Source organism: Telmatherina bonti, assembly GCF_933228915.1.
Source record: "Telmatherina bonti genome assembly, chromosome: 15".
Lineage (NCBI taxonomy): Eukaryota > Metazoa > Chordata > Actinopteri > Atheriniformes > Telmatherinidae > Telmatherina > Telmatherina bonti.
The window spans coordinates 23,206,631-23,222,851 of record NC_136613.1 but is presented as its reverse complement, the minus strand read 5'-3'; the positions used below and the strand labels follow the sequence as shown (position 1 = coordinate 23,222,851).

The 16,221-nt window shown below is 41.0% G+C and overlaps 1 protein-coding gene across 1 annotated transcript in view; it reads right to left on the bottom strand.

Moving 5' to 3' along the window:
- The window catches only part of erbb4b (erb-b2 receptor tyrosine kinase 4b), a gene marked incomplete at both ends in the record, with an annotated part of 341,095 nt that extends 325,103 nt beyond the window's left edge, over window positions 1-15,992 (bottom strand). The window contains one exon of the mRNA XM_079254462.1: window positions 15,914-15,992. Within this exon, the coding sequence (XP_079110588.1) occupies window positions 15,914-15,992 (79 nt within the window). The remainder of the gene's footprint in view (window positions 1-15,913) is intronic.
- Window positions 15,993-16,221: the final 229 nt, after the last annotated feature.

Here is a 16,221-nt window from a genome sequence, read left to right as displayed (position 1 = left end):
ACTATCGCTGTTTAAGGTTTTTAACTTTGTCTTAAGTAAACTGCAGAAATACACTGCAACAACGGCTACAGTATGAACAACAGATGACGCAGAGGACCCTTACTCCATTGCTACCCACAATGCAATACAATGTAAGCAGGAAGTGACTTTTTTTTTTTTTTTTTTTAATAGTTCGCTTCCTGTATTTAGTCTGCTTGAAAGTGGTCGAGACCTGCGTTTGTAGGTGGACCAGGTCCGCTTCTTTGTTCCAAATCTGAATTTGTTTGGCACATTCACAGCTCACCAAACGAAGCTGACTTTTCGAGCAAATGAACGAATATTTGAATCAAAAAGGCTGATGTGAATGTGCGCAAAGTCCACAACTGGATGTAAATGGGTTAGTGGAGGCTGGAAAAGGGATGAAATGAAGACTAAGGAGCCAGCTGAGTGAATAACCTTAACAAAGCCAGTGACTGTTTGCTTCAGCCACTTAACACTGACCTATGAATCATCCAAGCTTAAAACAAAAGATGCATGAAAGCTCAGAATTGTGTTTGTTTCAGCAGAAGACATCCTAAAATGTTATGTTTGGTTGAAGTTCCTGCTGCTGAAGCAAACCCACACCGCATAATGAAAGCAGATGTTCATACACTTACTCCATACAGAAAGGTATTATTAAAAAATATATATATTTAAATAAACTATATTCAATAATTTTAATTCTTTTTATTTACTTCTCTTGAGTTTGGAATTTCAGGAAGAATCTGATGTTACCTGAATGTTACTTCATTCATCATGCAGAAATATAGAAAATTCTTCTGGGTTCTCAAACTTCTACACGAAATTGTATGCACAAGGGTGCTAAGGGAAGTCAATATGAATGCAATTTGAAGAATGCTAATAACATGAAGAAGAGAGAAGTGGAGGCAGTACTCTGACACAGCACAGCCAGGGGATCTCATGCCAATCGGAGCATGGCCTTTTAACCGAGCACTCTGTCAGAGATGCCAGTTTGACGGACGATGCTCGCCCAAGTGACATTTCTCCAGGGTAGGAAAGAGGGGACAAAAGTGTGAAACATTGCAGGTTGTTAGAGGAAAACAGGTTAAAAAGAAATGCCCAAAAAGCATCCATAAGAATGAAATCATGTGAGTAAGGTAGCGATTCGAAGTCGGTTATCATTTCATTTCCTCTCAAGTGATGGCTACCGGACTGTTCCACCCATGTAAAAAAAGTTTTTTTTCTTTTCTTAAAAATTTCTTCGCAGATCAATTTGACTGTAAATCACCCTAACATGTGTGTGAAAATTATTCTTTAAGTGAATTTACAAGTAATCTCCCGGGCATTCAAATGAAAGGCAAAGCCGTTCTTCTGTGCACTTCTGAAAAGTGAGGAACTGGCAAAAAAAGCTTATTACTGTCGTTTCTGGCATCTTGGCTCAATTTGCATCATCATACCTGCGAGACCATTTAACAGACAAGAGAACAGATCAGAGGTGAGAAGACGAGAAAGAAAGATGTGCTTGTTTATTGGCTCGGAGGTCATTAGCATCACACCTATTAGTGTGCTGCCAGCTTCACTGCCCCTCTGTGTCACTCAATCCTCAGAGACAGATTGGCTGTCAGTGCAGAGCGGGAGCCAGCGACATCCAAACACACTGAACAAACACACCTACTGCCAATTTCTGCTCAGTCTTTATCCATTTGTTGTCTTCATCTAAAGTATAAAAGACAGGTTAATGGATAGATGAGGAAAAACACTGTGGCAAGACACTCGTGATGATTTGCAAACATCTTTTGTTGAATCCTGGAAGTTTCTTCACGTCACGTTTCACACTGGTCTATTCATTTTGGACTGAAAACTGAGTGGAGATAAAGATTGTTTACACTGGTTGTGTGAATTAATTACAGGAGCCCTGAGTCTGGCATGGTGCTGACATTCTATAGAATCTAATTAATACATTACAAGGTACAAGCCAGAGGTGACATAAGCTCCCTCCATCATATTTAAGCTTTTTTCTGCATAGCCATGTTTAAGATACTCATTTTATGCACTGATAATTTATTCTACATCAAACAATTTCACACCAAAGTTAATCATTTGTTTGTGAAATGTAGTGGTCACCATTTTGTATGGTTTATGGCAGCAGAACATTAAATTCAAGCAGAATATAGCAGAAATATGTAGTACAAGTCGCAAATTTGGACTCATTTAAATATTTACTGTGATCACAGCTATTTTCCTCCACTTGCCATGATAATCCAGTTAATTGGCAGGGTCATAATCTGCAGAGAAATGTTGTCTGTATGCCAGAAAGCGAGGTTCTCTACAGTCCTGAGGGCCACCTCCTGCAGGTGTTAGAAGCTTCCTTGCTCGCAAACACTTTAATCAATAACGTATTAACAATACCTATAAGAATACCTGTAAAAATATATAACTTTTTTTTCCATTTTAATGCTAATAAAGCTAAACAAACTGTATTTCTAAAAACGCAGTTTTATTTTTGCATATTTTTTATCGGCTGCATTTATTACTTTTTCATGGGATTTATTTTAATGCTAGCTTTCCAGTCAGCTACAGAATAGATTGCAAAACCTGACTGATAGTTTACCCATCCCAGAATTGTTTAGACCCTGAATGCATCGGTGATATGTTCATCAATATTAATCTAACAGACACTTATTCAAAGATTTGGGTCAAATTTTCCAGAGTCTGGAGCAGAGTCCAGCTCAAACATGGAAAAGCAGCATTTAACTTTTATGCTGTAAACAAGTAAAACGAACTGCCAGATGAAAATTAAACTTTCACCAAATGCAGACTCCCAAATCCAGGTGAAAACATTTCTTTTTTTATGCAGCTACACATGACTTTTCACTAATCTAGGTTGTTGCCTGCTTTTTTATTATTTTGATTTAAATCTGACATTAGACATGCTTTTTATTATGATTTTTGCTCACATTTTAACTGACTTTTCATGTTTCTTTAGCAAGCCACCATAATTTAAAGTGCATTACATGGTGTCATATATAAAATGTGCTATACAAGTAAACTTGCCTTGCCTAAGCTTATAACCAGCAATGATGACATGATAACTTTATTAGTAATATGCAATGATATTAGTTCAAATTATTTATTGCATTATTGGCAAGTTACTACATTATTGGCATTTTGCATAACAGCCCATATTAGTTTGTCATTCGCCATTTTTACATCATTAGGTGCTACACATCTGATTCGAGCTTTAGGGAATTGCTTTGTAGTTTGTTTTTCTTTTGTTTCTTTGAAATAAATTTGATCTAATATGATTTAATGTGGACAAATGCTTCTACACATGTACCTGAGCAGCAGTGGAAGTATGAACGTCGCTACTGTGATTACAGTATTTGATTTTCTCAACTAGTCTGGATTTAATTATTTTTTTCTCCATGTCATGTGTCTTGTATTCAGATGCATTAAATGAACAGTAACATTCTGTTGTTTCCTCCCATTTTATATATGCATGGTCAATTTAGAGCTTGTTAATAGTGTCCATAAGGTTGAACCCTTCATCAGACCCTGCCTACATCTTTATTAGTAACGTTTCCTAAATGTCTCAAACTCTGGTGGACCATTTTGATGGAACAAGCAATCGTGTAATGATTATTGTAATTATATTAAGTAATTTAGGAGAATGCCAGGGCAGCGAGTGTAAAATGTGGAGGAAATGTTATCAACTGCCTTTACATCCGTGCCTTAGGTTTTATGTTTGGGTCTAAAACAAACATATTTTCTTTGTTTGTTTGTTGTAAATAAATACACTCAAAGTGCAAACATATTTGGTCCCAAACAAGAAAAACACACTGTGAAAACACACAACCACTGCTTCCTCACTACTGACTCTTCCTTGTGAGTGTTACCAGTGGTATGATTTCCACAGCAGAAGGAGATGGCAGGGGAATAAAGGTAAGAAACAAGCACTGGCATGGAAGATTAAGATCTCTGCTCTGGTTGGCTTCAGCCTCCTGTTTTCTTCCATTTTTTTTTTTTCTATCTCCTACCTTACACCATACTGATAATAACCAGCAGACTACAGGATATATTGCCATGCCAATGGATGAGGGAGCTACAGTGTATGCAGCATCAAGCCAGACCGGACTATTTAAATGTCATTAATTTGGTGAATTTTAAATAATTTACAAATATCACCCTTTCAATGAGTGTATAAAGTCTCAAAACAGAGGATAGTGGTCATCGGACCATTCCCTGCAAATTTGAGAATTAAATCCAGAAAATACTGCAAGTAAAAATGCCTGCAATCACAGGATTAAAAGTGTAATTATTCTGTTACAGACCAACTTCTTCATGTCTTGATCACCTGGCCACTACTTGAACAGTGGCCCATATTTGTATGACGGTGTGTGTGTGTGTGCGTGTGTATGTGGGGTAGGTATGTCTGAGTTGTGGTTGGTATGAAGCAGAGAGTCAGGTTGGCTTCTAAGGCCCCCCGAGGGCCTTCGTTTTTGAGTCTCCATTAGGCTGATGAGGTTTGGCAGCTCATGTTGCTGGAGTTACTGTTGAGTTTCAGCCCTCCTCATGGCTAGACCTAATTAAACTTAAACCTCAGTCCTAATTTAAAGATAATTAGCTGTAGGGGTTAGCACCACCAGCACAGGCTGAGAGGAGTGGTGTGTAATATGGGTAGTAATGCATGTTAAATGGCAGTTATTCAGCGACAGACCGGTAGAATTAAATGAACTTACCATATGCAATTTAGAAAGTGGTTTTTTTTTGTTTTTTTTTTACCCAAAGTGGCTTAAAAGAAAAATGTATGCCCACAAAGTTCCTCATTTGGAGAGCCCTGGTGAAAACTCAGGGTCTATAACCTCAATGTGTCTCAAGAGACAAGAGTTTGTGTTTCTGTGGTGCACAAAAGAAACCAAGTGGCCCCGGCTGCATATTTGTAGGTGCTACGCAATAAACTGTCTGAACCTTGGGACTGGCCCTATGTTTTCCCATTAAGCTATACTGACAGCTTGACATTTCCCAGGGTAAAGGGCTCTGATTCAGGTATGTTTTATTCATCCTATTGACTACGCATTGTTGCCAAGCTAGACAGAGAGCAAAAGCCTGAAGTGTGGTAGGCAGCAGAGAGAGAGGAAGAGCAGAAGACACCTGTTGTGGATATGTTTACTGTTCAGGTAGCCAAACACAGCTCTGAGACAGCTGGGCGGTACATGCACAATATACTCATCACCATGCAGACAGAGATGGGGAGATACTGCCAGCAGAGAAAGGATAAAAATGCCTCTTTACTGAGCAGAATACAGTCGGGTATTGTGGAGATCTGTGATCATAGTCCTCAAGTTGTTTTAAAATTTGCTGTATTATCCCTTGAGAAAACGGGAGTAGAAGTGAGCAAACGAAGCTGTATCTATGGGTTGTTACTCAGGGTTGCTTTGATGCCTATTCGCATCCAGAGAGTTTTTACAGCAAGTTCCAAAACAATGTCTTCCCATCCATTTTAAATCCAACCAATCAGCTTATGTGGCACCCGGTTCATGTGATGCTTTGTTTTAGTCAAACTTTCCAATATAATCAGACATCTGGCTGAACAATTCATACTTAGGGTTGGCAGTTTTACTCTTTTTTTGTACAAAAAACTGAATTTATCAGATACAACTGCCATTGCTGTACATTAAGTATAACACCAGTGGTCTAAAAAGTGAGCTTTGAGCTGATTAATAATTCTGACAGATGGCTGAGATGTTCCAAGTTAATCAGTGATGCAAAGTGATTTTAGTTAGACGAAGTTTTGGAAATCATCTCCATCTGGTGCTGCTGGATACTTTGGACTAGTGGATAAGCCAATTAAATTTTATAATCAGATATACATCTTTTTTTTAAGGTTCATTGCCTCTGTTTTTTTCTCCTATATGCAATGCAGACAGAAACATTTAAAAGTTAGAGCCATATAGGAGGCCGTTTCACTAATTCTATCATCTCTCCCAATCTTTTCTGATAAAAATTATTCTCAAGTCAGATGAAAGTGAAAGATGTGATTAAGTTAATATGACATGATCTGAAAAAGCACCCCCCCCTCCCTCATCTCCAGGCACATCACGTGAGGCTGGGAGCCTGAAGGGGTGAGAGGAGCCTCCTCCACAACAAAGCAGTTGGAGAAGGGAGACACTGCAGGCCTTGTTCTCTTTTTTGCCAGCTCCGTGTCAAGTAAGTGTTTGCTTACTGAGAGGACCAGGAACCCCCCCCCCCCCCCCCCCCCCCCCCCTGGAAGGGAAGCAGCACACAGCCTGCTATCAATTCAACATAGTGACATGCAGAACCGTGACTTAGTGTAAGCACATTTATGATCTTTCATTGTCAGACAAAGAAAACAAGTCACTGTAGGAACATCAACAGATACAAAAACACAATAGTAGAAGTGTGGGGGGGAAAAAAAGCGAATAAATAAAACTAAATAGAAAGCTTATTCCCCTCAAGCAACTGCAAGATATGATGGTCATTGTTTGAAGAGTGCAGTCTTTTTCTTTGTCTTTTACTCCCCCTGTCTTAATCTCCACAGTGTCTGGTTCAGTCTCACCAGTGTCCTTGCTAACGCCCTCGGGTGAACCGGGCTATGTCAAACCTGCGTCCATCAATCACTCAGCGCCGGCCATGGAGAGACAGAGGAATTGGTAGAAATGGAGAGATGAGGGGAGTGAAGGAAGGAAGACATGGATAAAGTCAAAAATAGTCACTAGTCGCCCCTCTTTGATTATTTTACCTCTGTGTCAACCGCTCTTTCTCCCTTCAACCACAACCTTAAGAAATGTTTTAAAAGAGTTTAGGGAGCCAACTGTCAGGTCACAAAAGGCCCCCCATAACATTTTCTAATCAAGACACTCGCAGCCCTAAATAAAACACGTTTTCGAAGAGGACAGCAGAGCAGAGGAAAGTCACAAGAAAGAAGTCAAAGTAAGAAGGACGGAGAATCAACTGACATGACACGAGAAATGAGATGGAAGCAAAACGAGGGCAAGGAGGAAACAGGAGGAACAAAAAGCAAACAGGAAGCTGTGACAGAGCAGTGCATGAGCGTTTCAGCAGGTGTGTATGTCCTGCAGAATGAAGTGTCCCTGTCAGAGCTCTAACTTCCCCCTCTGGGCAGCTTCTGATTAATTGTCCGTCCAGCTTCGGTGATAGCGGCCGCTTTAGCCAAGACTCCCCAGACACTCACCCATGTCCCATCCTCCACTGAAAGACACCTCTTCTCCAACGTACCCAGCTGACTGGCTGCTCTCTCCGGCTAAAATTAGGAGATGTTTCTTTTACTTTCTCTGTCTTTACATCCTGACATTCCCTCCTTTTTTTTTTTTACCCCGCCTCTCTCTGGCTGCTACAAATAACCTTACATCAGCACCCCATTCACCTTGCCATCGGGGGATAATGTCTCTCTGTGGGAGAGAGGTTTTGGAACAAAAGCAAGGGGGGGGGGGACGCAGGAAACAGCATGATATGCAGTGTGTTCCCCCTTGTGTGTTTACACATGCTCTAGTGACTGGCTGAGATAAAGCACCCCTGTCCCAGGTAAACACTAAAACACAGCAAGGCAAAATGACAAGGTTGACTTTAGACCTGCGTCGCACTTAGTCAGCTCCTCTCACACTTGATACACACTCCCATAATCATCACACACACGCGCATCTTTTTAATCATTTAACAACACATTAACATCAAATGCCTGCAAACTGCCAAAGAATTAAAGACACTCCCGTCAACTCTTGAAATGGCATCGCCGCAGGGAAGAGTTTCCAAGACAGTGCGATTGGGCGAACAATAACCGTCACATTAAACGCCGTGTCTACGGTTTCCTCTCACTGCTGCAGAACCAAAGCATCCATCTGAATGGCTATATCGCCAGCCCCCCCCCCAAAAGCAGCCAAGGTCAATTGCCTTTCCTGCTCCTCTCATCTTGTGCTTTATGTACCTTCACATCCAGGGAAAAAGAGCTGCGCTATTTCTGCTCTGCTGCAAGGTGACTGCTGCTTCACACAAGCGACAGCCACACTAATGCAGCTGACTGGAAGGAGTGTTTCCTTCAAGGTCTTCTTATTTTGACTGTAAATCTGTAAACATGGCTCACATGGAAATAAAATGTTGAAGGCAATTTTTCTTTATTTCTACTTAATTGGGATGTAATTTGTTACGTTAACCCGATACTTGATAACAACCTTGTTGAAAAGCTTGAAAATCCAAATCAGAAAAAGTGTTAATACTATTGATATGTATGAGGCCATGCACCCAACTGATATTAAGGAGTGTAAATAAACATTATGTTTTGTTTTTGCTAATCAATTTCAACACTATTACTTCCTGAAGCAAAAACATTCCAGTATGATCCGGTTTGTGGTCCTCAATTTAAAGCACAATGTGCAACTTTAGATAACTCCAAAAAACTGACAAACCGATGTAGCCTCCTAACCTAAGCTATTTTTTTTTTTTTTGTTGCTTTTTTATGTTTGTTTGTTTTTCATTTTACGCTTAACACAACAGCCAGTGTCCGTGTTATGAATGGTAAAGAAAATAATGGTCCCGTTTTCCAGTCTAAATGCTGAACAAACCGATAACTGGTGATGAACATGAAAACTAAACCAAATACTACTTTCCCAAAGTTTTAATTTTATGTCACTGTGTGCTTAACTGTGAGGTTTTTTTTCTGCACTTCAGTATTTTCTTCCCCATCATGAACATAATGAATACTAACTATCCCATAATCCCTCCGCTGTTATAGTTTATATTACAAGCAGAATAGTATTACATTTAATCTGTGGCACGGCCCTAATCTCTTAGTTAATGCATTTTCTCTTCTGTGTGGTACGCACTGCTGAAATCTTACAGGATTTCTATTATTATTTTTCATATAAGCGATAGCATGTTTGCTGCAGTCATTTTTCATTCTTGCATAGATAAACTGTTTCCCAGCCGAGTCTGAATACCCCCCCCCCCCCCCCCCCCCCCCCCCCCCTTTCTCTTTCTTGCTCCCAGATGCCTCCTTACAGCTGCTATGACTGACTGCAAACTCATTTATTACAGGTCACAAACGCCAAGTGCTTCATTTAAAAAAGGACATCCCACCTTCCCCACAAACCCGACTACCATCGCCGCTCCCCCCCTCCAGCAGAAGTGAAAAATCGACCAGCAAGAATAGCTCGCAGGGCGTACCGCTCCATTACTCGGAGGCTAGCAGCAACCGAAAGATTGCAACAGGGTTTGAGCCGTAGGGGGTGGGCAAACACATTGCACCTTTGCAAAAGAAATATATGATCAAGCCATATACATTTCAAGTGAAAACTCTTGCCACTCATACGCCGACTTCGTAAGTTAGCAACCCCCCGAATTTGTTTCATATTTATTCAGAGGCACCAATCACCAAATCAAGATTTGACGTAAAGCTCGTTTTCTGCCGACCGTATCCGATATCACTCAAAGCTGTCTGTAATTACATTGTACATGCAGATTAGCTATGAATATTTTAGAGGATTACTAAAAGAGGAAAAGAGACAGAGAAGGAAGGAGTCGAGAGAAATCAGCCTTCTAACATACACCCACGTGCAGAACTGCATAAAAAAAGCTCGTTTGAAGGTGGAGCTAGTCTTTCATACCCAAGTTGTCAGCCTATTATCATCCTTTCATATGTTTGCCACCATTATTAACTGTGAGCGGGAATAGAAATATAACACAAAAAAGTTAGAATAAAACACGTCACTCCAATATGTCAGACTGTCTCTTCAGAGAGAAGAAAAAAAAAAACCAACATGGCAGAGCCTCTCTTATCATCAGACTCTAATTCTAAAATGTAGCAGTAATGAGTGTGTCTTAACAAAAGATTAGCCATAATTTCCATTGTCATTTTAATGCTCCCACATTATGTGGAGGCTTACAAAGCCACAGATGAAGGCAGAGGGTGGGCGGAGGAAGACGAACAAGCAGACACTGGAGCAGAGAGGGAGTCTCTGGAGTTTGGTTAGTCTGTCAGTCACCCTCTATCCCTCCAACCATGCATTCACGCGCACGCTGACGGACACAATCACCGCACACAAAAATTGCAGGCACACAGTTTATGTACAATTTACACACTCTCTGTCACCACATTCTGAAACCCTCAAAACGCGGCTGTCAAAAAGGTCGTTGGCTGAAAGCATCCTGCCCTCCAGCAGGATGAGGAGGATAGACGGGCTTATTGTTACAAGAGTCGCAGCAAAAAAAACAAAAAAAAAAAACAAAGGGGATCAAAAGCCACATAAACTGACAGACGTACACACAGTGCATTCAGACTCCCAACATGTGTGATGTTAAGTGAACATGGAGTCGAGGCTTCCAAAGGCCTGGAACTTGGACATGTCCCTCTTACTTCTGAGGGAAAGCCCCGGTTGAAGTGAGTGTGGAACAGAGTCCTGGAAGCGTGTTTGCCATTGTACAATATTAACTGGTACCAGGCAGAAATGACAACTTGTTGTAGATCCAGATTAAAACACTGCATTATGTTAGGAACAATATTGTCCAAACATCAGCTGGTCTGTTTAGAATGATAGTTGGTCGTGACCTGGTCCCTGGGGTGCCTGACTGGGTGCTGACCTGGCTTGGGTAGCTGTCCGTGGAGGTTCGATTCTCCTGGGCTTTGTGAGAGGGTGGCTCTTAAAGCTTCTGGGACCCTGGGCCCTGCACTTTGTCCACCTCTGGGGGGCTGGTGCCTGCTTCCCCCATGGGGCCAGTGCTTCATGGCCGCAGGTTACTTTGGTTGTGGGTCTTCCTCTGCTGCCTTCTGGGCAGATGCATGGTCGTCTCAGTAGTGAGCTGTCTAAGAGTGGAAGCGGCTGGTCTCCTTCCTAGTCCGCCTCTGATCTTTTCAGGGTTCTGATCGCATCACACAATCATGATTCATGCCCAATATTTTGCCTCCACATCTACTAGCATGCATCCTGATAAAATCACTGTTAAATTCACCAATAACTACATGTTCACTTTTTTATGTGTGTGTTACTGATGTTTTGTGCTGTGATTTATCATTTTTTTAAGCAAGTCTGCCTGTTTATAGGTGCTCCCAATGATTGTCAGCTTTAAAAATAAAGAATACCAGTTATACTTAATTATCAACATGGGCCTTATATCCAGAAAGATCCCCTTGGCAAAGCGATTTTGTTCCACAAAACACACCAGCCCGAGTCTAAACAACCTGCATTATTCTGCACAGTGCATGACCTTCATCAAATATCCTCTTTTTGAAATTCTGCGTTGCTCTTCTTGCAATACACTTAAAATGACTGAATGCAAGCTGAAAATGAACATTATTCTTTTTTTCCTACCTCATCTGGGTGGCTTTAAGTGCACATTTACAGACATAATTAAAGTGTAACTGATTGATTTCCCTGCAACAGAGTCAGGCCCTAATCTATCCAAACCAGCTGTGGTTTATTGTCAGACATATCAAGGAGAACTTAACTAAGTGCATTTGTGGATATGAGTGTTCGTTGTGCTACTTTGTAAAGAAAAAGACGTCTTTTGCTGCATATTTTGTACTTGGGGCATGTGTTACACGAAGCCTATCAGTGTTTCTGTTTGCATGTCTTTCTCCTGCTCTTTTCCTTTCACCTTTGCTCGAACACAAAACCTCAAAGGTCGATCGGTTTACAGAGATGTACATGAAAGCAGACAGAAATTGAAGGAGGAGAAAAGCCTCCATTTCCAACACACCTTATCAAATCTGCAGTAATGAAATTGCTTGTAATACACGCTCAAACCATTGAATTTGCATTTTAAATACACATGATAAACAGCAGGCCAAATTAAACATGTACAGACGTGGGATATGCTGCAATCCCAGCATGACACCCCCCACTAAAAGGACATTTAATGGCCAAGCTGACAGTGATGCATAGCAAAACACATCCACGTGCATGGTGCATTTCTAACAGCAGGTGATAAATGAGGGTGCAGAGGCTTGTAAAGGTCACAGAGGATATGATCCAATCATTTCTGTGATCTGCAGACAGTGTGGTTATGAGACCATCAACAAGTCAAAACTGGGAAATAGTGCTCCCAGTCAAGTCTTATGAAATAAAAGTCTAAAGAAATCTGGGATAAAATACTACATGAAGGAAGTGTAACATGCAAGTTATGTTGTAAGTCCTTGTTGCAGTAAGTTATGATTATTAGAGTTACGTTGCAAAGGATTTAAACAAATGAACAAATAAAAAACAAACAACTACAAAGGAAAAAGATCATAGCCATGTATACACTACACATACATCTCCAGTTACTGCTGTAATATTACAGACATTCTTTAGTTTCATTATGGAATATAGTAAACCTTGTGGGTTCTTCACATGTGTTATCGATGTCAAGATTTAACAGTTTTTGTTTATGGTGCGACGGCAAGAGAGATTTATAGTAACCTTAATGGTCTTCATCCCTCTCACAACGAATCCAGTGAAGTTTATACAAACAGAAAGTTCCTTTGTTCCTTTATTTTTTTCATTTTTTTTTTTATTTTCTTTTTTCACTTTATCATTTTTATCTGGCTGCAGGGCGAAATCCCAGTAGAGAAAAAGACAATAAACTACAGTCTGTCTTAGTTTTTTATCATTGTCGTGGAGAGAAAAACTCAACGATAACTCACCAGAGACACAAACAAAAATCTAAACACCTACATGTAATTGTTTTTGTTTTTTTTCCCGCCCACATTCTATTTAATAACATTTTGTGTGCAATCAGATATTTACTGAAGAACTCCAGCTATTCACAAAAAAAAAGAAAAAAAAACAGTGAAGGAAGAGTTTAGATCAGATGTTATCAGTTAAGCAGATATTTCTTTATAATGGATAGGTGGCCTAATGTTGCTACATGTTTCTGACCCAGACTTATACAGAGCGGACAAAAAACAGAGAGGTCGACATTCCTTTTTTCCAACAAATGGAAGTGGATCACCACCTAATCAAAGACTGCCATTCTTCTAATATAAAGGCTGGTGGCGGTGGAGGTTCAAAGCTCCTTCAACAGACGACAGCAGATATGACTGTAAGAGGGCTTTGTGACATAGCAGAGCTGTGTGGGCTGCTAAATGTGACACCATTCTTCCCCAGTGCTTCAGCTGGAAGGAAAAAAAACTGCACAATACAGAAAAGGGTGCAAGAAGTGTCAGTCTGCGTTTGTGAGAGCACAAATAAAGAAAAAAAAAAAAAAAGAGAGGAGACCAAGTCTCATGTTTCCTCTTGTTGATTCTCTCTGCGCTTTACTCAACCCTTGCAAACATTTTGATTTAGTAGGACCCCCCCCCCTCACACTGGGACAGCTGGGTCAATTTAAGACCAATAAAAGGAGGGCGCCACCACAAGACAAAGTGAGGCAACAGAAATATTCTTCAGCATCCTCCCCCTTCCATATCAAACAGAGAGAAGAAAAAACTGCACAGAAAGCTGTGAGACATCACTTAAAGATGTAGTTTATCTGAATTGTAATGATTAGGCATACTTTAAAAAATAAAACACTCATCCACATACACAACGCTGCATTTAACAGATGAGGTGCATACACACTTTTACACACAATATATGAATATTCATATTCACAGAGTGTTTGAACGCGGCCATATGGCTCTGAATCGGCAGCTGCATGCATTCCCCAGCTCCACCAGCTTCAGTGCATAGCTGCAGTCAAATGAAGAGGAGTGTGCAGTGCAGGGACTCACAGGGGCACACTCAGCATACTGCAGACGTGTCCTCTGTGCTGTCGTCTGAGACAACGGAAAAACTCTCAGGAAACTGGGAAGCCATGTAAGATTGTTTTAAGATAGGAAAAAAAAAAATCTGAAAGACTAAGAAATGTGGAATTTTGGAGACAAGACACATAAATGGTGACGGTTTCATATTATTTTAGCTTCGTTTGTTATTAAGGAAGACTTGCATTTGAAGGGGTTAAAAAAGAACAGTTTTTCTTTTTTTTTTTAAGTGCGCGTAAAATGGTGTTTATTTCTTTGGCTCCAAAAGAGCCACACAAAAAAGTGATTCAGCAACTCGTTCGCGCGCACACGCGCTCACACACAAGCGAACGGGATTGATGTTGCCTTTTTCCTTTTCAATAGAAAGAAGATAATCCGTGTTTATGCCAAGACTCGCACTGATATTTGTATAATCCGCGCTCCGTGCGTTTATCTCCAGTCCTCGTTTGTGCTGCTTTTTATTCCCACATTTAAATGATTTGGAGCTTTCAGGGTGCAGGGAAGGAGTCTGGCTTCCGTGAAAGTGAATGAGTATTAACTGTTTACTTTGTCCTGCAGTTGCAGCAACACTTCCATTCATCCACATGGCAAATTGTAAATATCCCGCACAGCAAAAAATAAGTAGTCATTTAAATAAAAGGTGCGTCATTTCTGTCTTTCTTTTAAAAACCAGTCGTGTTCCAAGCAAGGTTCTACATTAATATCTTAATAAAGTTTCAGTCACAGGCCTTCCTGGTCTAATTTAAGTTGATCTATGTAATTAGTTGTTGGAAAAACAAGACGCAAAAGTGGAGATTTACTGTTGAAGTTTAACGTATTTAAAGAACAACTAGAACCAAACGCAAAAATTAGTGTGTCCTTTAAAACACTGACATAATTTTTCTGAAGCAATTTAACAGATTGACACAGTGGATTTCAGTTCAATGCTCGTTAATCAACTAGTAATTAATAAAAACGTTTGATTTTTATACTCTAGTTTCCCACGTCAGTCACACGTGTGCAGTTTGAATGGGTTTACAAACAGGTTGGAGAAAAAGAGGCAAAGTTGTGTGTGTTGCAGGAAAACATCTCCTATTATAATTTAATTTGAGCCACAGTCGTGCCTAAAGGTGATTACGCGTGATGATGATGACGTGGTGCTGCTTGCTTCTGTCTGTTCCCCTCTCTTTCTGGCTCAAAACGCTGAGTGCATCTCTGCCGCCCTGTGCGTAAAGAGCGCCACTGCACCGTGCAAACAGCGCTTCCACTGTCACTGTGGAAGTCCTGCGCGCTCTTACGCTTATTGTCAAACTGGAGTCCACATGATCCATGGAGGGAATCTACTGGAAAACTAAAAAATAATGTAATTTTACGGAGACCTGCTTTGCTGTGCATACCAATAAGAAAATACATCTGGATGGATATCCATTGTTACCGTCGTTGGCGCGGGGTGATAGACTTGCACGCACTATATCACATCGATTTGACTCGCGAGTCCTTGTAGGAGCAAGTTCAAACAGACTCGCGCCTTCTGATTGACAACGTTTGTGAGGCGTTAAGGTGTTAGTCTCAAACCCGCTGTCCTGGAAACTATGGTCATTAAAAAAAACAAAAAAAAAAAAACCGACAAGTGTAAGCTTGTGGTCAGGCTTCATTTCAGATTTAAATTGGTCTCCACGGGAAGAATGAGCTTAAAGAGAACTTTCAGGACAGTTGCGCATTTAACAGCCTCTCAGTCCACAGGAGGGAGGACAGAAGCAGTTGCCTGTTGTAAAGCATGCTCGTCACTCCTTTATTTGGATGCTCTCAGCCTGGGAAAAACACGTGTGGTGGACATCAAATGCACCCCACTTCTCTCCTCAACATTGCCACTCTGCAAGAAGAAAATGGAGCAAGTCGCTCGAAGGTTACTTGACATGGTTATCACTTCAGATAAACACCTGCATCTGGACTGAACTGTGGAACGTTGTGGTTTGAGCGAATTTCCCAAATCCCCCCCCCCCAAAAAAAGAAACGTAATAAGTGGAATCGTGGCGTTGTGAATGGTATTGTCACAATATACATGACAAATCTCAACAGCTTTGTTTGATGGAAATCAAGAGGGAAAAAGTCCACTCCTCTGGTAGTTGTGCCGCGCTCCGAGCGCACCGACCAGCTCCACGGACGCGCAGGGGAGGGGGGGGCAGGCGCTTTGCTTTCACTCACCTGATTGTGAAGAGCCAAACTCCAACAGGAGGCTTGTGAGGAGAAAGCCGAAGCAGCAAAGGGCAGACGTTGGTTTCATTGTCGCGCTTGGCAGGTATCTCCTTTAGATTCACATGTCCAGCGACATATCCTTCCTTGAAACAGGTAGAAAGGATGAACCGCTTGACGGCTCCTCTCCCCCGGCGAGTTTGGGGACTTTGGTGGAGTCAGTTAACAGTTTGCCTGACTGTCCTTTCCTTTGCCTCGTGTTCTCAGCGCTTTCAGCCCCAAATTTCGCGACTGACGTGAAAGTAGAAACGATGGAATAT